Source organism: Ranitomeya variabilis, chromosome 4 (genome assembly GCF_051348905.1).
Source record: "Ranitomeya variabilis isolate aRanVar5 chromosome 4, aRanVar5.hap1, whole genome shotgun sequence".
In the NCBI taxonomy this organism is placed as follows: Eukaryota; Metazoa; Chordata; class Amphibia; order Anura; family Dendrobatidae; genus Ranitomeya; species Ranitomeya variabilis.
Genome location: NC_135235.1, coordinates 10,660,150 through 10,683,831, shown reverse-complemented (window position 1 = coordinate 10,683,831; position 23,682 = coordinate 10,660,150). Strand labels below are relative to the sequence as shown.

The 23,682-nt window shown below is 47.0% G+C and overlaps 1 protein-coding gene across 13 annotated transcripts in view; it reads right to left on the bottom strand.

Annotated features, from left to right (window-relative positions):
* The window catches only part of ABLIM1 (actin binding LIM protein 1), a 333,708-nt gene that overhangs the window by 43,484 nt on the left and 266,542 nt on the right, over positions 1-23,682 (bottom strand). For all 13 annotated transcript variants that reach the window (XM_077257935.1, XM_077257934.1, XM_077257941.1 and 10 more), the window contains 2 exons: positions 21,152-21,187; positions 20,638-20,767 (listed from right to left, as the gene is read on the bottom strand). In XM_077257935.1, the coding sequence (XP_077114050.1) occupies positions 20,638-20,767; positions 21,152-21,187 (166 nt within the window). The remainder of the gene's footprint in view (positions 1-20,637; positions 20,768-21,151; positions 21,188-23,682) is intronic.

The following is a 23,682-nucleotide window of genomic DNA, read 5'->3' as shown; positions in this document are numbered from 1 at the left end:
GAAGAAAAAGACAAATTAATGCCCATTCTAGCACAAAAGGACCGCCAAAACCTAGAAACAAACTGGGTACCTCTGTCAGACACAATATTCTCCGGAATACCATGCAAACGAACCACATACTGGAAAAACAAAGGAACCAAATCAGAGGAGGAAGGCAACTTAGGCAAAGGTACCAAGTGGACCATTTTAGAAAACCGGTCACAAACCACCCAGATGACAGACATCTTCTGAGAAACAGGAAGATCAGAAATAAAATCCATGGAAATATGCGTCCAGGGCCTCTCAGGGTTAGGCAAAGGCAAAAGCAACCCACTAGCACGAGAACAGCAGGGCTTAGCCCGGGCACAGGTCCCACAGGACTGCACGAAGGAACGCACATCCCGTGACAAAGAAGGCCACCAAAAGGACCTGGCAACCAAATCTCTGGTACCAAAGATCCCAGGATGACCGGCCAACACCGAACAATGAATCTCAGAAATCACCTTACTAGTCCATCTATCAGGAACAAACAATTTCCCCACAGGACAGCGGTCGGGTCTATCAGCCTGAAACTCCTGAAGCACCCGCCGCAAATCAGGGGAGATAGCAGAAAGAATCACCCCCTCCTTGAGAATACCAGCCGGCTCACGGACTCCCGGAGAATCAGGCAAAAAACTCCTAGACAGGGCATCAGCCTTCACATTCTTAGATCCCAGAAGATACGAGACCACAAAATCAAAATGGGAGAAAAACAAAGACCACCGAGCCTGTCTAGGATTCAACCGCTTGGCAGACTCGAGGTAAATCAGATTCTTATGATCGGTCAAGACCACAACACTATGCTTAGCTCCCTCAAGCCAATGTCGCCACTCCTCAAATGCCCACTTCATAGCCAACAACTCCCGATTGCCGACATCATAATTACGCTCAGCAGGCGAAAACTTTCTGGAGAAGAAAGCACACGGTTTCAATACAGAGCCATCAGAACTTCTCTGAGACAGAACAGCTCCTGCCCCAATCTCAGAAGCGTCAACCTCAACCTGAAAGGGGAGAGAAACATCTGGCTGACGCCACACAGGGGCAGAAGTAAAACGACGCTTAAGCTCCTGAAAGGCCTCCACAGCCGTAGAGGACCAATTCACCACATCAGCACCTTTCTTGGTCAAATCGGTCAGAGGTTTAACCACAGTAGAAAAATTAGCAATGAAGCAGCGATAAAAATTAGCAAAGCCCAAAAATTTCTGAAGGCTCTTCACAGATGTGGGCTGAGTCCAATCATAAATAGCCTGGACCTTAACAGGGTCCATTTCAATAGCCGAGGGAGAAAAAATGAACACCAGAAAAGAAACCTTCTGAACTCCAAAAAGGCACTTAGACCCCTTCACAAACAGTGTATTAGCACGGAGAATCTGAAATACCATCCTGACCCGCTTCACATGAGACTCCCAATCATCGGAAAAAAACAAAATATCATCCAAATATAGAATCATGAATTTATCCAGATACTCCCGGAAAATATCATGCATAAAGGACTGAAACACAGATGGAGCATTAGAGAGCCCGAAAGGCATCACAAGATATTCAAAATGGCCTTCGGGCGTATTAAATGCTGTTTTCCATTCATCGCCCTGTTTGATGCGAACAAGATTATATGCCCCTCGAAGGTCAATCTTGGTAAACCAGCTAGCCAACCAGCTAGCCCCTTTAATCCGAGCAAACAAATCAGAGAGCAAAGGCAAAGGGTACTGGAATTTGACCGTGATCTTATTGAGAAGGCGATAATCTATACAGGGCCTCAAGGAGCCATCCTTCTTGGCAACAAAAAAAAATCCCGCTCCCAACGGTGAAGAAGATGGCCGAATATGCCCCTTCTCCAAGGACTCCTTTACATAACTCCGCATAGCGGCATGCTCTGGCACAGACAGATTGAAAAGTCGACCTTTAGGGAACTTACAGCCAGGAATCAATTTAATAGCGCAATCACAGTCCCTATGAGGAGGTAGGGAACTGGACTTGGGCTCATCAAATACATCCTGGAAATCCGACAAAAACTCAGGAACTTCAGAAGAAGGGGACGAGGAAATTGACATCAGGGGGATGTCACTATGTATCCCCTGACAACCCCAACTAGTCACAGACATAGATTTCCAATCCAGCACTGGATTATGCACCTGTAACCATGGAAACCCCAGCACAACCACATCATGCAAATTATGCAACACCAAAAAGCGAATATTTTCCTGATGTGCTGGAGCCATGTTCATGGCTAACTGTGTCCAGTACTGAGGTTTATTCTTGGCCAATGGCGTAGCATCAATCCCCCTCATGGGAATAGGGCTCTGCAAAGGCTCCAAGGAAAAACCACAGCGCTTGGCAAATTCTAGGTCCATTAAGTTCAGGGCAGCGCCAGAATCCACAAATGCCATTACAGAAAAGGATGACAATGAGCAAATCAGGGTAATAGACAAGAGAAATTTAGGCTGTACAGTACTGATGGTAACCGACCTAGCAACCCTCTTAGTTCGCTTCGGGCAGTAAGAGATAGCATGAGTAGCGTGACCACAGTAAAAACACAGGCCATTCTGACGTCTGAACTCCTGCCGTTCTGCTCTCGTCAAAATCCTATCACATTGCATAGGCTCAGAACTCTGCCCAGAGGACACCGCCATATGGTGCACCTCCTTACGTTCACGTAAGCGCCAATCAATCTTAATGGCCAGAGACATTGATTCATTCAAACCAGCAGGCGTGGGAAACCCCACCATAACATCTTTAAGGGCTTCAGAAAGACCCTTTCTGAAAATAGCTGCCAGGGCATCCTCATTCCATTTTGTAAGCACAGACCACTTTCTAAATTTCTGACAATATATCTCTGCTGCTTCCTGATCCTGACACAGAGCTAGTAACATTTTTTCTGCCTGATCCACAGAATTAGGTTCGTCATAAAGCAGTCCAAGTGCTTGAAAAAAATGAATCTACATTGAGCAATGCAGGATTCCCTGGCTCAAGGGAGAATGCCCAGTCCTGCGGGTCGCCACGCAGCAGAGAAATAACAATCTTCACCTGCTGAATGGGGTCACCAGAGGAACGGGGTCTCAGAGCAAAAAACAATCTGCAATTATTTTTAAAGCTCAAAAAATTAGATCTATCCCCAGAAAACAAATCAGGGATAGGAATTCTAGGCTCAGAAACAGGAGTTTGAACAACATAGTCTTGGATACTCTGTACCCTTGCAGCGAGATGATCAACACGCGCAGACAGACCCTGAACCTCCATATCAGCACCAAGCTCCTGCACCATCCAAAAATCAAGAGGAAAAAAAAGACAAAACAGGCAACAAAAAAAAAACAAAAAACAATGACTCAAAACTTTCTTTTCCCTCTTTTGAGATGCATTTAACACATTGTGGGCCAGCTGTACTGTTACTGTTATGGCCTGGTGGTTACGGAGCAGTACTGAGATGACCTGGTGGGTAAGACCAATCATGGACAAGCTCAGCGGAGGTGGCAGCTCCACCGACATTAATCACTGTTATGACCTAGTGATTACGGAGCAGAACTGAAATGACCTGGTGGGTAAAACAAATAAAGTACTAGCTCTGGGGAGGTGGTAGCTTTACTGACCGCAATCCCTACTCCTAACACCAACACTAGAAATAGCCGTGGAGCGTGCCTATCTCTGCCTAGACGCCTCTTCACAGCCTAAGAACTAGCTACCCCTGAAGATGGAAACGGAAAACTATCTCGCCTCAGAGAAACCCCCAAAGGAAAGATAGCCCCCCACAAATATTGACGGTGAGTGGAGAGGGAAATGACAAACTCAGAAATGAAACTAGATTTAGCAAAGGAGGCCAAAACTATCTAAATAGACAGAGATAGAAAAGGCTACTGTGCGGTCAGTATAAAAACTAAAAGTCCACGCAGAGTTTACAAAGAAATAACCTCCACACCGACTCACGGTGTGGAGGGGCAAATCTGCGACCCCAGAGCTTCCAACTAGCCGGAATATTTCATAATGACAAGCTGGACAAAAGAGACATAACTTAAACTGAACAGAAGGTCATAAGCAGGGAAACACCCAAAAACTAGCAGAACTTATCTTAAGCTGAAATGGACTGGCCAACAGAGAACTTCCAGGAAAGGACTGAATCCACAGGAAGAAACATTGACAGCTGGCATCAACTACAGCCTAACGCCCAGTTAAATAACAAGGCCAGGGCACCGATTAGTGAAAGCAGCTGCTAAGTTCCACTTGAAACCACCAGAGGGAGCCCAAGAGCAGAACTCCCAAAAATACCATTCATGACCACAGGATGGAGCCCAAGAACGGAATTCACAACAGGCACCATATGGCAGCATTACACTGTATGGTAATATGTGTGCAGTGTATGCACTATTTATCTGGGCACCATATGGCAGCATTACACGGTATAGTAGTATGTGTGCAGTGTATGCACTATTTATTTGGGCACCATATGGCAGCATTACACAGCATGGTCATATGTGTGCAGTGTATGCACTATTTATCTGGGCACCACATGGCAGCATTACACGGTATGGTCATATGTGTGCAGTGTATGCACTATTTATCTGGGCACCATATGGCAGCATTACACGGTATGGTAATATGTGTGCACTGTATGCACTATTTATCTGGGCACCATATTGCAGCATTACACGACATGGTAATATGTGTGCAGTGTATGCACTATTTATCTGGGCACCATATGGCAGCATTACACAGTATGGTAATATGTGTGCAGTGTATGCACTATTTATCTGGGCACCATATTGCAGCATTACACGGCATGGTAATATGTGTGCAGTGTATGCCCTATTTATCTGGGCACCATATTGCAGCATTACACGGCATGGTAATATGTGTGCACTATTTATCTGGGCACCATTTGGCAGCATTACACGGTATGGTAATATGTGTGCAGTGTATGTACTATTTATTTGGGCACCATTTGGCAGCATTACACGGTATGGTAATTTGTGTGCAGTGTATGCACTATTTATCTGGGCACCATATGACAGCATTACACAATATGGTAATATGTGTGCAGTGTATGTACTATTTATCTGGGCACTATATGGCAGTATCTTGGCAGCATATGCACTAAGCACAGTACATACTAGCAGTACATGGTATGGTCTGGTTCTAGCTAGGCCATATATGCACAATTTAGGTATTTTGATTAGGATTATATACAATTTGCACTTTTATGCGGGCATAGTACATCCAGGTTCTATGGCTACTGTATGGCAATGATTGAGCACAGTATACACTATTTATCAGTGCATGGTATGGCAATACGTATACAGTATATGCGCACTCTGGGCGCTGTATGGCGCTGACCGCACAGTATTCATTATCTATGTGGAACTACAGCATGTCCCGTGTATTAGGTTATATGGCACCATATAGGTAGTAGTATCTTGGCACTGTATAGAACTTTATTGTGCAGGAACCACAGGGGGCCGTACAAGACTAGATTGCTCATAGGTGAGATGACTCACGTATCACCCGTCACCCCGTGTCCTGCAGGTTATTACAGCCTCAGGCTCGCCCATTATTACAGCTTTATTATCGGCACGGTCTGGCCACATTGTGCAGAATCATTTTACAGGTTCAATCTCCATATAATGTTATAAGTAGCAAAGTTCTGATCTAGAGCTGCATCATACTCCAGTCACAGCCAGAGCTGCATTTACAATTCTGATGGTTTTCTACAGCGAGCCTTGTGCTCCCTGCTGGATCAGTGGCTTTTTAGAGAGAATCATCTGCTGGAGGGTTTATGAGCAGCACTATGCAAGAAGAACTACAACTCCCATTGTGTATCCAGGACATTTACGATGTCTTTGCACATTATATGGAGGTTTGTCCTGGAAAAAAAATCTTATTAAAGGGGTCATACAGCCTTGTGAAACTGACGTCCTTGTCTCTTCAATGTTTCCATTGAGTATTGCCCTGGAGGACCCAGCATGTCCATACAGAACATTGATTTCAGGAATATTGGTGTAATACCTCACTTCTCCTGTGGGAGTGCTGCAGGGGAAAATTACACTTACTACCAGGATCACCCATCGATTACAGGTGATCACAGGAGGTCCTGGTGGAGGGACCCTCTGTGACAAGCTTACTGTTGGGACCTTTATTGCCGAAAGAGATTGTCAAAAGGAGAGAATCCCAGTAAATAAAATATGAACATGGAAATAGGCAAAAAAACTAAAGAAATCTTTAAAAAAAAAATCACATGATAAAAGGGAAACATCACCCTTAATGCTCAGAGGCCAGACGATGGTCAGAAACACTTTGCTAACTCTGTATGGAAGTCAGTGGCGTTTTCCACGTTCTTATTTCTAAGCTCCATTGACCTCGGCAGTAAAGCAATGGCGTGTCTCTGATCACGAGGCTTACAAGCCATAAATGCAATCCTTCCCCAGATCTGGACTCCGGTTATTACTTTATAATGCACAGAAACATGCGACATATCGACCAGAAAAACACAGATAATAAAGGCAAGTGTGGGGGCTCTGCGACACGCAGCCATCATGCTCCGGCCTTAAAGGGGTTGTCCAGGAGTAGATCAGCATGGATTCCAACTTCTAGAAACAGCGCCACACCATCCGCAGATTTAGTATTGCATTCTAGCTGTTTGTAAGCGAAAATAAGCTGTAATACCACACATAACCTGCAGATACGTGAGGCGCTGTTCCTGGAAGAAAACAGATATTTTTCTAATGCTGAATAATCCCTTTTAGTGAGTATGACACTGTGCGGAGATCATGCAAGATGGTGTCAGACGGTGGATAGAAGTGTCACGCTCCGCCCCAGGCAGAAGATTCAATAACTGCGGGAAAAGCAGAAGACGCCAGACGATCAATGAGGCAGAGAACGCAAGAAAGGCCAGTGTAGAGTACAGAAGCATCCATGAGGAATGATATCATCATCATCATTATCATCACCACCATCATCATTATCACCAACATCATCACCACCACCATCATCATTACTACTATCATCACCACCATCATTATCACCATCACCACCACCATCATCATTACTACTATCATCACCACCATCATCACCATCACCATCATTATCACCAACATCATCACCACCACCACCATCATCATTACTACTATCATCACCACCATCATCACCATCACCACCATCATTATCACCTGCATCACCACCATCATCACCACCATCATCATTACTACTATCATCACCACCATCATCACCCCCATCACCATCATTATCACCATCACCATCATTATCACCATCACCAGCATCATCACCATCACCAGCATCATCATTATCACCAGCATCATCACCAACAAAATCATCATTACCACTATGATCACCACCATCATCATTACTACTATCATCACCACCATCATCATTATCACCACCATCATCACCACCATCACCATTATCACCATCAAAAGCATCATCACCATCACCAGCATCATCACCATCACCAGCATCATCACCAACAAAATCATCATTACCACTATGATCACCACCATCATCATTATCACCACCATCATCACCATCACCAGCATCATCATTATCACCAGCATCACCACCACCATCATCATTATCACCATTATCACCATCATCATCACTGCTACATAATTTCAGTCCACACAAAAAGAACAATCTGCAAATACATCATTTAGCTTCATTTCTTATACACAGTCACTATTCTCCCAGCATCTCCTGCTTGTTCAGTGTCTGCACAGAAATTAGTCAGCTGAATTGCATTCTGGAAAGTGTCATCTATATGAAGGTAAAGTACAATCATCTGATGTCAGAAAGAAAATCTGCAGTCCTGAGTTATAAGAAGAAGAATAAGATGTTAGGTGTAATAACTGCACAAATCTCCCACGTATTAAGCTCTACCAGCAGAATAGTGAGTGCAGCTCTGGGGTATAATACAGGAGGTAACTCAGGATCAGTAATGTAATGTATGTACACAGTGACTGCACCAGCAGAATAGTGAGTGCAGCTCTGGAGTATAATACAGGATGTAACTCAGGATCAGTAATGTAATGTATGTACACAGTGACTGCACCAGCAGAATAGTGAGTGCAGCTCTGGAGTATAATACAGGCTGTAACTCAGGATCAGTAATGTAATGTATGTACACAGTGACTGCACCAGCAGAATAGTGAGTGCAGCTCTGGGTATAATACAGGATGTAACTCAGGATCAGTAATGTAATGTATGTACACAGTGACTGCACCAGCAGAATAGTGAGTGCAGCTCTGGAGTATAATACAGGATGTAACTCAGGATCAGTAATGTAATGTATGTACACAGTGACTGCACCAGCAGAATAGTGAGTGCAGCTCTGGGTATAATACAGGATGTAACTCAGGATCAGTAATGTAATGTATGTACACAGTGACTGCACCAGCAGAATAGTGAGTGCAGCTCTGGAGTATAATACAGGATGTAACTCAGGATCAGTAATGTAATGTATGTACACCGTGACTGCACCAGCAGAATAGTGAGTGCAGCTCTGGGTATAATACAGGATGTAACTCAGGATCAGTAATGTAATGTATGTACACAGTGACTGCACCAGCAGAATAGTGAGTGCAGCTCTGGAGTATAATACAGGAGGTAACTCAGGATCAGTAATGTAATGTATGTACACAGTGACTGCACCAGCAGAATAGTGAGTGCAGCTCTGGAGTATAATACAGGATGTAACCCAGGTTCAGTAATGTATGTACACAGTGACTGCACCAGCAGAATAGTGAGTGCAGCTCTGGAGTATAATACAGGAGGTAACTCAGGATCAGTAATGTAATGTATGTACACAGTGACTGCACCAGCAGAATAGTGAGTGCAGCTCTGGAGTATAATACAGGATGTAACCCAGGTTCAGTAATGTATGTACACAGTGACTGCACCAGCAGAATAGTGAGTGCAGCTCTGGGGTATAATACAGGATGTAACTCAGGATCAGTAATGTAATGTATGTACACAGTGACTGTACCAGCAGAATAGTGAGTGCAGCTCTGGGGTATAATACAGGGTGTAACTCAGGATCAGTAATGTAATGTATGTACACAGTGACTCCACCAGCAGAATAGTGAGTGCAGCTCTGGAGTATAATACAGGATGTAACTCAGGATCAGTAATGTAATGTATGTACACAGTGACTGCACCAGCAGAATAGTGAGTGCAGCTCTGGGGTATAATACAGGATGTAACTCAGGATCAGTAATGAAATGTATGTACACAGTGACTGCACCAGCAGAATAGTGAGTGCAGCTCTGGAGTATAATACAGGATGTAACTCAGGATCAGTAATGTATGTACACAGTGACTGCACCAGCAGAATAGTGAGTGCAGCTCTGGGGTATAAAACAGGAGGTAACTCAGGATCAGTAATGTAATGTATGTACACAGTGACTGTACCAGCAGAATAGTGAGTGCAGCTCTGGGGAATAATACAGGATGTAACTCAGGATCAGTAATGTAATGTATGTACACAGTGACTGCACCAGCAGAATAGTGAGTGCAGCTCTGGGGTATAATACAGGATGTAACTCAGGATCAGTAATGTAATGTATGTACACAGTGACTGTACCAGCAGAATAGTGAGTGCAGCTCTGGGGTATAATACAGGATGTAACTCAGGATCAGTAATGTAATGTACAGTGACTGCACCAGCAGAATAGTGAGTGCAGCTCTGGAGTATAATACAGGAGGTAACTCAGGATAAGTAATGTAATGTATGTACACAGTGACTGTACCAGCAGAATAGTGAGTGCAGCTCTGGGGTATAATACAGGAGGTAACTCAGGATCAGTAATGTATGTACACAGTGACTGCACCAGCTGAATAGTGAGTGCAGCTCTGGGGTATAATACAGGATGTAACTCAGGATCAGTAATGTAATGTACACAGTGACTCCACCAGCAGAATAGTGAGTGCAGCTCTGGAGTATAATACAGGAGGTAACTCAGGATCAGTAATGTAATGTATGTACACAGTGACTGTACCAGCAGAATAGTGAGTGCAGCTCTGGGGTATAATACAGGAGGTAACTCAGGATCAGTAATGTATGTACACAGTGACTGTACCAGCAGAATAGTGAGTGCAGCTCTGGAGTATAATACAGGAGGTAACTCAGGATCAGTAATGTATGTACACAGTGACTGCACCAGCAGAATAGTGAGTGCAGCTCTGGGGTATAATACAGGATGTAACTCTGTACATACATTCATTACTGATCCTGAGTTACATCCTGTATTATACCCCAGAGCTGCACTCACTATTCTGCTGGTGCAGTCACTGTGTACATACATTACTGATCCTGAGTTACCTCCTGTATTATACTCCAGAGCTGCACTCACTATTCTGCTGGTACAGTCACTGTGTACATACATTACTGATCCTGAGTTACCTCCTGTATTATACCCCAGAGCTGCACTCACTATTCTGCTGGTACAGTCACTGTGTACATACATTCATTACTGATCCTCAGTGACTGCACCAGCAGAATAGTGAGTGCAGCTCTGGAGTATAATACAGGATGTAACTCAGGATCAGTAATGAAATGTATGTACACAGTGACTGCACCAGCAGAATAGTGAGTGCAGCTCTGGAGTATAATACAGGATGTAACTCAGGATCAGTAATGTAATGTATGTACACAGTGACTACACCAGCAGAATAGTGAGTGCAGCTCTGGAGTATAATACAGGATGTAACTCAGGATCAGTAATGAAATGTGTGTACACAGTGACTGCACCAGCAGAATAGTGAGTGCAGCTCTGGGGTATAATACAGGATGTAACTCAGGATCAGTAATGTAATGTATGTACACAGTGACTGTACCAGCAGAATAGTGAGTGCAGCTCTGGGGTATAATACAGGGTGTAACTCAGGATCAGTAATGTAATGTATGTACACAGTGACTCCACCAGCAGAATAGTGAGTGCAGCTCTGGAGTATAATACAGGATGTAACTCAGGATCAGTAATGTAATGTATGTACACAGTGACTGCACCAGCAGAATAGTGAGTGCAGCTCTGGGGTATAATACAGGATGTAACTCAGGATCAGTAATGAAATGTATGTACACAGTGACTGCACCAGCAGAATAGTGAGTGCAGCTCTGGAGTATAATACAGGATGTAACTCAGGATCAGTAATGTAATGTATGTACACAGTGACTGTACCAGCAGAATAGTGAGTGCAGCTCTGGGGAATAATACAGGATGTAACCCAGGATCAGTAATGTAATGTATGTACACAGTGACTGCACCAGCAGAATAGTGAGTGCAGCTCTGGGGTATAATACAGGATGTAACTCAGGATCAGTAATGTAATGTATGTACACAGTGACTGTACCAGCAGAATAGTGAGTGCAGCTCTGGGGTATAATACAGGATGTAACTCAGGATCAGTAATGTAATGTACACAGTGACTGCACCAGCAGAATAGTGAGTGCAGCTCTGGAGTATAATACAGGAGGTAACTCAGGATCAGTAATGTAATGTATGTACACAGTGACTGTACCAGCAGAATAGTGAGTGCAGCTCTGGGGTATAATACAGGAGGTAACTCAGGATCAGTAATGTATGTACACAGTGACTGCACCAGCTGAATAGTGAGTGCAGCTCTGGGGTATAATACAGGATGTAACTCAGGATCAGTAATGTAATGTACACAGTGACTCCACCAGCAGAATAGTGAGTGCAGCTCTGGAGTATAATACAGGAGGTAACTCAGGATCAGTAATGTAATGTATGTACACAGTGACTGTACCAGCAGAATAGTGAGTGCAGCTCTGGGGTATAATACAGGAGGTAACTCAGGATCAGTAATGTATGTACACAGTGACTGTACCAGCAGAATAGTGAGTGCAGCTCTGGGGTATAATACAGGAGGTAACTCAGGATCAGTAATGTATGTACACAGTGACTTATAATACAGGATGTAACTCAGGATCAGTAATGAAATGTATGTACACAGTGACTGCACCAGCAGAATAGTGAGTGCAGCTCTGGAGTATAATACAGGATGTAACTCAGGATCAGTAATGTAATGTATGTACACAGTGACTACACCAGCAGAATAGTGAGTGCAGCTCTGGAGTATAATACAGGATGTAACTCAGGATCAGTAATGAAATGTGTGTACACAGTGACTGCACCAGCAGAATAGTTAGTGCAGCTCTGGGGTATAATACAGGATGTAACTCAGGATCAGTAATGTAATGTATGTACACAGTGACTGCACCAGCAAAATAGTGAGTGCAGCTCTGGAGTATAATACAGGATGTAACTCAGGACCAGTAATGTAATGTATGTACACAGTGACTGCACCAGCAGAATAGTGAGTGCAGCACTGGGGTATAATACAGGATGTAACTCAGGATCAGTAATGTAATGTATGTACATAGTGACTGCACCAGCAGAATAGTGAGTGCAGCTCTGGGTATAATACAGGATGTAACTCAGGATCAGTAGTGTAATGTATGTACACAGTGACTCCACCAGCAGAATAGTGAGTGCAGCTCTGGGGTATAATACAGGATGTAACTCAGGATCAGTAATGAAATGTATGTACACAGTGACTGCACCAGCAGAATAGTGAGTGCAGCTCTGGAGTATTATACAGGATGTAACTCAGGATCAGTAATGTATGTACACAGTGACTGCACCAGCAGAATAGTGAGTGCAGCTCTGGGGTATAAAACAGGAGGTAACTCAGGATCAGTAATGTAATGTATGTACACAGTGACTGTACCAGCAGAATAGTGAGTGCAGCTCTGGGGAATAATACAGGATGTAACTCAGGATCAGTAATGTAATGTATGTACACAGTGACTGCACCAGCAGAATAGTGAGTGCAGCTCTGGGGTATAATACAGGATGTAACTCAGGATCAGTAATGTAATGTATGTACACAGTGACTGTACCAGCAGAATAGTGAGTGCAGCTCTGGGGTATAATACAGGATGTAACTCAGGATCAGTAATGTAATGTACACAGTGACTGCACCAGCAGAATAGTGAGTGCAGCTCTGGAGTATAATACAGGAGGTAACTCAGGATCAGTAATGTAATGTATGTACACAGTGACTGTACCAGCAGAATAGTGATTGCAGCTCTGGGGTATAATACAGGAGGTAACTCAGGATCAGTAATGTATGTACACAGTGACTGTACCAGCAGAATAGTGAGTGCAGCTCTGGGGTATAATACAGGAGGTAACTCAGGATCAGTAATGTATGTACACAGTGACTGCACCAGCAGAATAGTGAGTGCAGCTCTGGGGTATAATACAGGATGTAACTCAGGATCAGTAATGAAATGTATGTACACAGTGACTGCACCAGCAGAATAGTGAGTGCAGCTCTGGAGTATAATACAGGATGTAACTCAGGATCAGTAATGAAATGTATGTACACAGTGACTGCACCAGCAGAATAGTGAGTGCAGCTCTGGAGTATAATACAGGATGTAACTCAGGACCAGTAATGTAATGTATGTACACAGTGACTGCACCAGCAGAATAGTGAGTGCGGCTCTGGAGTATAATACAGGATGTAACTCAGGATCAGTAACGAAATGTGTGTACACAGTGACTGCACCAGCAGAATAGTGAGTGCGGCTCTGGGGTATAATACAGGATGTAACTCAGGATCAGTAATGTAATGTATGTACACAGTGACTGCACCAGCAGAATAGTGAGTGCAGCTCTGGAGTATAATACAGGATGTAACTCAGGATCAGTAATGTAATGTATGTACACAGTGACTGCACCAGCAGAATAGTGAGTGCGGCTCTGGAGTATAATACAGGATGTAACTCAGGATCAGTAATGAAATGTGTGTACACAGTGACTGCACCAGCAGAATAGTGAGTGCAGCTCTGGGGTATAATACAGGATGTAACTCAGGATCAGTAATGTAATGTATGTACACTGACTGCACCAGCAGAATAGTGAGTGCAGCTCTGGAGTATAATACAGGATGTAACTCAGGACCAGTAATGTAATGTATGTACACAGTGACTGCACCAGCAGAATAGTGAGTGCAGCACTGGGGTATAATACAGGATGTAACTCAGGATCAGTAATGTAATGTATGTACATAGTGACTGCACCAGCAGAATAGTGAGTGCAGCTCTGGAGTATAATACAGGATGTAACTCAGGATCAGTAATGTAATGTATGTACACAGTGACTGCACCAGCAGAATAGTGAGTGCAGCTCTGGGTATAATACAGGATATAACTCAGGATCAGTAATGTATGTACACAGTGACTGAACCAGCAGAATAGTGAGTGCAGTTCTGGGGTATAATACAGGATGTAACTCAGGATCAGTAATGTAATGTATGTACACAGTGACTGTACCAGCAGAATAGTGAGTGCAGCTCTGGGGTATAATACAGGAGGTAACTCAGGATCAGTAATGTAATGTATGTACACAGTGACTGCACCAGCAGAATAGTGAGTGCAGCTCTGGGGTATAATACAGGATGTAACTCAGGATCAGTAATGAAATGTATGTACACAGTGACTGCACCAGCAGAATAGTGAGTGCAGCTCTGGAGTATAATACAGGATGTAACTCATGATCAGTAATGTAATGTACACAGTGACTCCACTAGCAGAATAGTGAGTGCAGCTCTGGAGTATAATACAGGAGGTAACTCAGGATCAGTAATGTAATGTATGTACACAGTGACTGTACCAGCAGAATAGTGAGTGCAGCTCTGGGGTATAATACAGGAGGTAACTCAGGATCAGTAATGTAATGTATGTACACAGTGACTGCACCAGCAGAATAGTGAGTGCAGCTCTGGGGTATAATACAGGATGTAACTCAGGATCAGTAATGAAATGTATGTACACAGTGACTGCACCAGCAGAATAGTGAGTGCAGCTCTGGAGTATAATACAGGATGTAACTCAGGATCAGTAATGTAATGTATGTACACAGTGACTGTACCAGCAGAATAGTGAGTGCAGCTCTGGGGTATAATACAGGATGTAACTCAGGATCAGTAATGTAATGTATGTACACAGTGACTGCACCAGCAGAATAGTGAGTGCAGCTCTGGGGTATAATACAGGATGTAACTCAGGATCAGTAATGAAATGTATGTACACAGTGACTGCACCAGCAGAATAGTGAGTGCAGCTCTGGAGTATAATACAGGATGTAACTCAGGATCAGTAATGAAATGTATGTACACAGTGACTGCACCAGCAGAATAGTGAGTGCAGCTCTGGAGTATAATACAGGATGTAACTCAGGATCAGTAATGTAATGTATGTACACAGTGACTGCACCAGCAGAATAGTGAGTGCAGCTCTGGAGTATAATACAGGATGTAACTCAGGATGAGTAATGAAATGTGTGTACACAGTGACTGCACCAGCAGAATAGTGAGTGCAGCTCTGGGGTATAATACAGGATGTAACTCAGGATCAGTAATGTAATGTATGTACACAGTGACTGCACCAGCAGAATAGTGAGTGCAGCTCTGGAGTATAATACAGGATGTAACTCAGGACCAGTAATGTAATGTATGTACACAGTGACTGCACCAGCAGAATAGTGAGTGCAGCACTGGGGTATAATACAGGACGTAACTCAGGATCAGTAATGTAATCTATGTACACAGTGACTGCACCAGCAGAATAGTGAGTGCAGCTCTGGATTATAATACAGGATGTAACTCAGGATCAGTAATGTAATGTATGTACACAGTGACTGCACCAGCAGAATAGTGAGTGCAGCTCTGGAGTATAATACAGGAGGTAACTCAGGATCAGTAATGTAATGTATGTACACAGTGACTGTACCAGCAGAATAGTGAGTGCAGCTCTGGGGTATAATACAGGAGGTAACTCAGGATCAGTAATGTAATGTATGTACACAGTGACTGCACCAGCAGAATAGTGAGTGCAGCTCTGGGGTATAATACAGGATGTAACTCAGGATCAGTAATGAAATGTATGTACACAGTGACTGCACCAGCAGAATAGTGAGTGCAGCTCTGGAGTATAATACAGGATGTAACTCAGGATCAGTAATGTAATGTATGTACACAGTGACTGCACCAGCAGAATAGTGAGTGCAGCTCTGGAGGATAGAACAAGAGAAGTAATGTAATTTTTGATCTGTAAATTGGTATTCCATTCATTATTCAGATTCTTGCTGCATGTGAAGGGCTGTTTAACTCCTCCATGCAGTTATATTACTGATAGATATTAGCACATTATGTCAGATTTTAATACTGAATGCTGACTGTGTGAATATCGTGTCACTCAGAACATGAAAGGACATAACCTATGATCATTATAAGACCGTACTGCTTATCTCAGAGTAATCCGCTCCTATGAAGCCTCTGCAGCAGCGTCCCCCTCCTCCCCCAGTGATGAGAGAATCCCGCGCTTTTCTTCCTGCACTGAACATTTTACTAGTGATGAGTAATGAGGCCACTAGAACCTTTACATCTTGCTGATATTTGGCCCAATAATTGCCTTGTGGCTATAAATGGTTAATATCCGTAATACACATGCCATTCCATGGACACGAAGCAAACACACGGTGCAAAAAACCATGAAGTGCGTGATAGAGGGCCGAGCGCCTGGACAGCCGCGCATGAGCTTGTGCCCGGACTGCATGGCCTGTCCGCTCGCTTACCTTTCACGTGTAGGATCGTATGATGTCTGAATGGGGAGTTTGGACGGGAGTCGCTGTGGGCGGAGCTGAAGCTGCCAGTGCGCGGGTACGGCCAGCGCGGCACACCGCTACACAACAACTCTGGCAAAGTGACGGGAAGGGGAGAGGAGCCGCGGAGAACGGACAGAAAATAACAAGAGGAGGAGAGGAAAGAACAGAAAAAAAAGCACAAAATAAGCGAAATAATGGAGGGCTCCAAAAATCTGGAGAAATGAAACGACAGTTAACAGAACAGAGCAGGAAACATTACAGGAACAGAAGGGTTAAAGCTGCAAAATCTGACAGAAAAGAGCAAACCTGCAGACCCTGCCCGGGGCCCAGGACAGTCATCAGCGGGGCCCAGGACAGTCATCAGCGCCGTCCAGGACAGTCATCAGCGGGGCCCAGGACAGTCATCAGCGCCGTCCAGGACAGTCATCAGCGGGGCCCAGGACAGTCATCAGCGGGGCCCAGGACAGTCATCAGCGGGGCCCAGGACAGTCATCAGCGGGGCCCAGGACAGTCATCAGCGGGGCCCAGGACAGTCATCAGCGGGGCCCAGGACAGTCATCAGCGGGGCCCAGGACAGTCATCAGCGGGGCCTAGGACAGTAATCAGCGGGGCACAGGACAGTCATCAGCGGGGAAAGGGACAGTCATCAGCAGGGGCCAGGAGAGTCATCAGCAGGGAACAGGAGAGTTATCAGCGGGGCACAGGACAGTCATCAGCAGGGGCCAGGAGAGTCATCAGCGGGGCACAGGACAGTCATCAGCGGGGCCTAGGACAGTAATCAGCGGGGCACAGGACAGTCATCAGCGGGGCCTAGGACAGTAATCAGCGGGGCACAGGACAGTCATCAGCGGGGCCTAGGACAGTCATCAGCGGGGCCTAGGACAGTCATCAGCGGGGCACAGGACAGTCATCAGCGGGGCCTAGGACAGTAATCAGCGGGGCACAGGACAGTCATCAGCGGGGCCTAGGACAGTCATCAGCGGGGCACAGGACAGTCCTCAGCGGGGCACAGGACAGTAATCAGCGGGGCACAGGACAGTCATCAGCGGGGCACAGGACAGTCATCAGCGGGGCACAGGACAGTCATCAGCGGGGCACAGGACAGTCATCAGCGGGGCACAGGACAGTTATCAGCTTGGGCCCAGGACAGTCATCAGCGGGGCCCAGGACAGTCATCAGCTGGGGCCCAGGACAGTCATCAGCGGGGCCCAGGACAGTGATCAGCGGGGAACAGGACAGTCATCAGCGGGGAACAGGGCAGTCATCAGTGGGGCCCAGGACAGTCATCAGCGGGGCCCAGGACAGTGATCAGCGGGGCCCAGGACAGTGATCAGCGGGGCCCAGGACAGTCATCAGCGGGGCCCAGTACAGTCATCAGCGGGGCCCAGTACAGTCATCAGCGGGGCACAGGACAGTCATCAGCGGGGCACAGGACAGTCATCAGCGGGGCACAGGACAGTCATCAGCGGGGCACAGGACAGTCATCAGCGGGGCACAGGACAGTCATCAGCGGGGCACAGGACAGTCATCAACGGGGCACAGGACAGTGATCAGCGGGGCACAGGACAGTCATCAGCGGGGCCTAGGACAGTCCTCAGCAGGGAACAGGACAGTCATCAGCGGGGCCCAGGAGAGTCATCAGCAGGGGCACAGGACAGTCATCAGTGGGGCCCAGGACAGTCCTCAGCGAGGAACAGGACAGTCATCAGCGGGGCCCTAATCAGTTTGTAATATAAACCGTGCTGCTATATTGCTCCATCTCCATGTTCCTTGCGTACGCTGTATACTACTACATGTCAGTATCCAGCCTGTCCTGTAGGAGGCGCTGTATACTACACCTGTCAGCATCCATCCTGTCCTGTAGGGGGCGCTGAGCTGTTTATTATACATACTGTACAGACCAAAAGTTTGGACACACCTTCTCATTTAAAGATTTTTCTGTATTTTCATGACTATGAAAATTGTACATTCACACTGAAGGCATCAAAACTATGAATTAACACATGTGGAATTATATACTTAACAAAAAAGTGTGAAACGACTGAAATTATATTCTAGGTTCTTCAAAGTAGCCACCTTTTGCTTTGATGACTGCTTTGCACACTCTTGGCATTCTCTTGATGAGCTTCAAGAGGTAGTCACCGGGAATGGTCTTCACTTCACAGGTGTACCCTGTCAGGTTTAATAAGTGGGATTTCTTGCCCTATAAATGGGGTTGGGACCATCAGTTGTGTTGTGTAGAAGTCTGGTGGATACACAGCTGATAGTCCTACTGAATAGACTGTTAGAATTTGTATTATGGCAAGAAAAAAGCAGCTAAGTAAAGAAAAACGAGTGGCCGTCATTACTTTAAGAAATGAAGGTCAGTCAGTCCAAAAAATTGGGAAAACTTTGAAAGTGTCCCCAAGTGCAGTGGCAAAAACCATCAAGCGCTACAAAGAAACTGGCTCACATGAGGACCACCCCAGGAAAGGAAGACCAAGAGTCACCTCTGCTTCTGAGGATAAGATTATCCGAGTCACCAGCCTCAGAAATCGCAGGTTAACAGCAGCTCAGATTAGAGACCAGGTCAATGCCACACAGAGTTCTAGCAGCAGACACATCTCTACAACAACTGTTAAGAGGAGACTTTGTGCAGCAGGCCTTAAAATAGCTGCTAGGAAACCACTGCTAAGGACAGGCAACAAGCAGAAGAGACTTGTTTGGGCTAAAAAACACAAGGAATGGACATTAGACCAGTGGAAATCTGTGCTTTGGTCTGATGAGTCCAAATTTGAGATCTTTGGTTCCAACCACCGTGTCTTTGTGCGGCGCACAAAAGGTGAACAGATGGACTCTACGTGCCTGGTTCCCACCGTGAAGCATGGAGGAGGAGGTGTGATGGTGTGGGGGTGCTTTGCTGGTGACACTGTTGGGGATTTATTCAAAATTGAAGGCATACTGAACCAGCATGGCTACCACATCATCTTGCAGCGGCATGCTATTCCATCCGGTTTGCGTTTAGTTGGACCATCATTTATTTTTCAACAGGACAATGACCCCAAACTCACCTCCAGGCTGTAAGGGCTATTTGACCAAGAAGGAGAGAGATGGGTGCTACGCCAGATGACCTGGCCTCCACAGTCACCAGACCTGAACCCAAGAGATGGTTTGGGGAGAGCTGGACCGCAGAGTGAAGGCAAAAGGGCCAACAAGTGCTAAGCATCTCTGGGAACGCCTTCAAGATTGTTGGAAGACCATTCCCGGTGACTACTTCTTGAAGCTCATCAAGAGAATGCCAAGAGTGTGCAAAGCATTCATCAAAGCAAAAGGTGGCTACTTTGAAGAACCTAGAATATATAGAAGACATAACTTCAGTTGTTTCACACTTTTTTGTTAAGTATATAATTCCACATGTGTTACTTCATAGTTTTGATGCCTTCAGTGTGAATGTACAATTTTCATAGTCATGAAAATACAGAAAAATCTTTAAATGAGAAGGTGTGTCCAAACTTTTGGTCTGTACTGTATATATATCTATATATATAACTACTACTCCCATTATGGAGGAGAGGAATAGTAGGTTTCCGCTTCAGGCCTGCAGGAGTCTTGGGATGGATTCAGTCTTTCCACCATAACCTGCTGGGGGTTGTAGTTCTCCACTATTCATTCAACCACTGCGATCACTCAGTATGTGGACGCAATGTTACAAACGCCTATCACTAACGGTGCACTAGATGGCGCTCTAACAACACATAACACTACGATCCCGCTGCATCGCTGTCTGAGGCTCGGCCGTTCTCCGCGGTCGGGGGGCTTCTGTCTGCTCCAGTCTGGGCACATAGGGAAGATGGACGCTCACCGTCATATATGCGCCTGATCTCTGAGGGTCCGAGTGTACGATAAACCCCACTCACAACATGAACCCCCCATACAGAGCGGATCTTACCGGGTCTGTGGAAGTGCTGCGGGGATCGGGAGACGGTGGGGGTGTAGTTATGGCGGCTGTAGACAGGGGAGTTGATGGATCCTTGGCTTGTAGATCTCTGAATAATCCGTTCCCGTCCATCCTGATAGCCCTAGAAATGGCAGGGGACAAGAAGGTCACAGGGGTAAATGCCCCCAGCTTTCTCGGACCCCTGAATGGCAGCCCCAGGTCAGGATCACTGCACGTGTGCAAGCAGCTTGAGGTGCAGTCCCCGCAGCTACTATATTCTATGTCCCCATGACAACACTTCTTGTACCACATGGCCGCCTCTCTCTGATAGTTCTGATGTGGACGGAGGGTCACAAGTCTGAAGAAGGCGATGAAGTGTTGTCATAGGGACATATGATAAGCAGGTATCAGTACTAGTGAAAAGGGAGATATTGTGATCGCGGGTAAGAGAGCGACCAACCCTCCGTCACATCACTCCGCAGGCGTCGTCACAATGTGTCAGTAAAGCCTCCAATGAAGCACTCACCTCTGTGGACGGCGTCGGAGACAAAGTCCGGGGAGACTGTAACACAAAGGACATTGTGACAATATCATCGGGGGTCCGGGGGACGCAACAGACGAGGCAGAAGATCAGAAGGAAAGGGTTAATCCACAGAGCAGAGCTGGAGGCGGCACAGCACAGGTTAATAAAGGAAGCTACACCCACACAAACTGTAATACACGACACGGGCACGAGATGGCGCTGCAGTCAGTCTCTGACCTGTGACCACTTTGTCTGGGATGTGCTGAATTTCGTGTCTTTGTGTCAGTCACGTTCTCTGTTTTCCTGTTATTTGGTACTAAACAGTTTAGGGAATTAGAAGTGGCAGATTCTGGACCCCCGATGCCGGCATCTGATGTCGACACGGTGGTCTGATGTCGGTGCGGTGGTCACATGCCGACGCGATGGTCAGATGTCGGCGCGGTGGTCTGATGTCGGCGCGGTGGTCTGATGTCGGCGCGGTGGTCTGATGTCGGTGCGGTGGTCTGATGTCGGTGCGGTGGTCAGATGCAAACGCGGTGGTCTGATGTTGGTGCGGTGGTCTGATGTTGGTGCAGTGGTCTGATGTCAGCGCGATGGTCAGAGGTTGGCGCAGTGGTCAGATACCGGCTGGGTGGTCAAAGGTTGGTGTGGTAGTCAGAGATCGGCACGGTGGTCAGAGGTTGGTGTGGTGGTCAGACGCCAGCGCGGTGGTCTGATGTCGGTGCGGTGGTCAGATGCCGACGCGATGGTCAGATGTCAGCGCGATGTCGGCGCGGTGGTCAGATGTCAGCCCGATGTCAGATGAGGCGCGGTGGTCAGATGTCAGCCTGATGTCAGATGTCGGTGCGGTGGTCAGATGCCGACGCGATGGTCAGATGTCAGCGCGATGTCAGCGCGGTGGTCAGATGTCAGCCCGATGTCAGATGTCGGCGCGGTGGTCAGATGTCAGCCCGATGTCAGATGTCGGCGCGGTGGTCTGATGTCAGCCCGATGTCAGATGAGGCGCGGTGGTCAGAGGTCAGCCCGATGTCAGATGAGGCGCGGTGGTCAGATGTCAGCCTGATGTCAGATGTCGGCGCGGTGGTCTGATGTCAGCCCGATGTCAGAGCGGTGGTCAGATGTCAGCCCGATGTCAGATGTCGGCGCGGTGGTCAGATGTGGCGCGGTGGTCAGATGTCAGCCTGATGTCAGATGTCGGCGCGGTGGTCAGATGTCAGCCCGATGTCAGATGAGGCGCGGTGGTCAGATGTCAGCCCGATGTCAGATGTCGGCGCGGTGGTCAGAGGTCAGCCCGATGTCAGATGAGGCGCGGTGGTCAGATGTCAGCCTGATGTCAGATGTCGGCGCGGTGGTCTGATGTCAGCCCGATGTCAGAGCGGTGGTCAGATGTCAGCCCGATGTCAGATGTCGGCGCGGTGGTCAGATGTGGCGCGGTGGTCAGATGTCAGCCTGATGTCAGATGTCGGCGCGGTGGTCAGATGTCAGCCCGATGTCAGATGAGGCGCGGTGGTCAGATGTCAGCCCGATGTCAGATGTCGGCGCGGTGGTCAGAGGTCAGCCCGATGTCAGATGAGGCGCGGTGGTCAGATGTCAGCCTGATGTCAGATGTCGGCGCGGTGGTCTGATGTCAGCCCGATGTCAGAGCGGTGGTCAGATGTCAGCCCGATGTCAGATGTCGGCGCGGTGGTCAGATGTGGCGCGGTGGTCAGATGTCAGCCTGATGTCAGATGTCGGCGCGGTGGTCAGATGTCAGCCCGATGTCAGATGAGGCGCGGTGGTCAGATGTCAGCCCGATGTCAGATGTCGGCGCGGTGGTCAGATGTCAGCCCGATGTCAGATGTCGGCGCGGTGGTCAGATGTCAGCCCGATGTCAGATGAGTCGCGGTGGTCAGATGTCAGCCTGATGTCAGATGTCGGCGCGGTGGTCTGATGTCAGCCCGATGTCAGATGAGGCGCGGTGGTCTGATGTCAGCGTGGTGGTCAGAGGTCAGCGCGGTGGTCTGATGTCGGTGCGGTGGTCAGATGCTGACACGATGGTCAGATGTTGGCGCGGTGGTCTGATGTCGGCGCGGTGGTCTGATGTTGGCGCGGTGGTCAGAGGTCGATGCGGTGGTCTGATGCCGACACGATGGTCAGATGTTGGCGCGGTGGTCTGATGTCGGCGCGGTGGTCTGATGTCTCCGCGGTGGTCTGATGTCGGCGCGGTGGTCTGATGTCGGCGCGGTGGTCTGATGTCGGCGCGGTGGTCTGATGTCGGCGCGGTGGTTAGAGGTCGATGCGGTGGTCAGAGGTCGATGTGGTGGTCTGATGTCGGTGCGGTGGTCAGATGCAAGCGCGGTGGTCAGATGTCGGTGCGGTGGTCTGATGTTGGTGCGGTGGTCTGATGAGATGTTGGTTCGGTGGTCTGATGTCGGTCTGGTGGTCTGATGTCGGCGTGGTGGTCTGATGTCGGCATGGTGGTCAGAGGTTGGCGCGGTGGTCAGATACCGGCTGGGTGGTCAAAGGTTGGTGTGGTGGTCAGAGATCGGCACGGT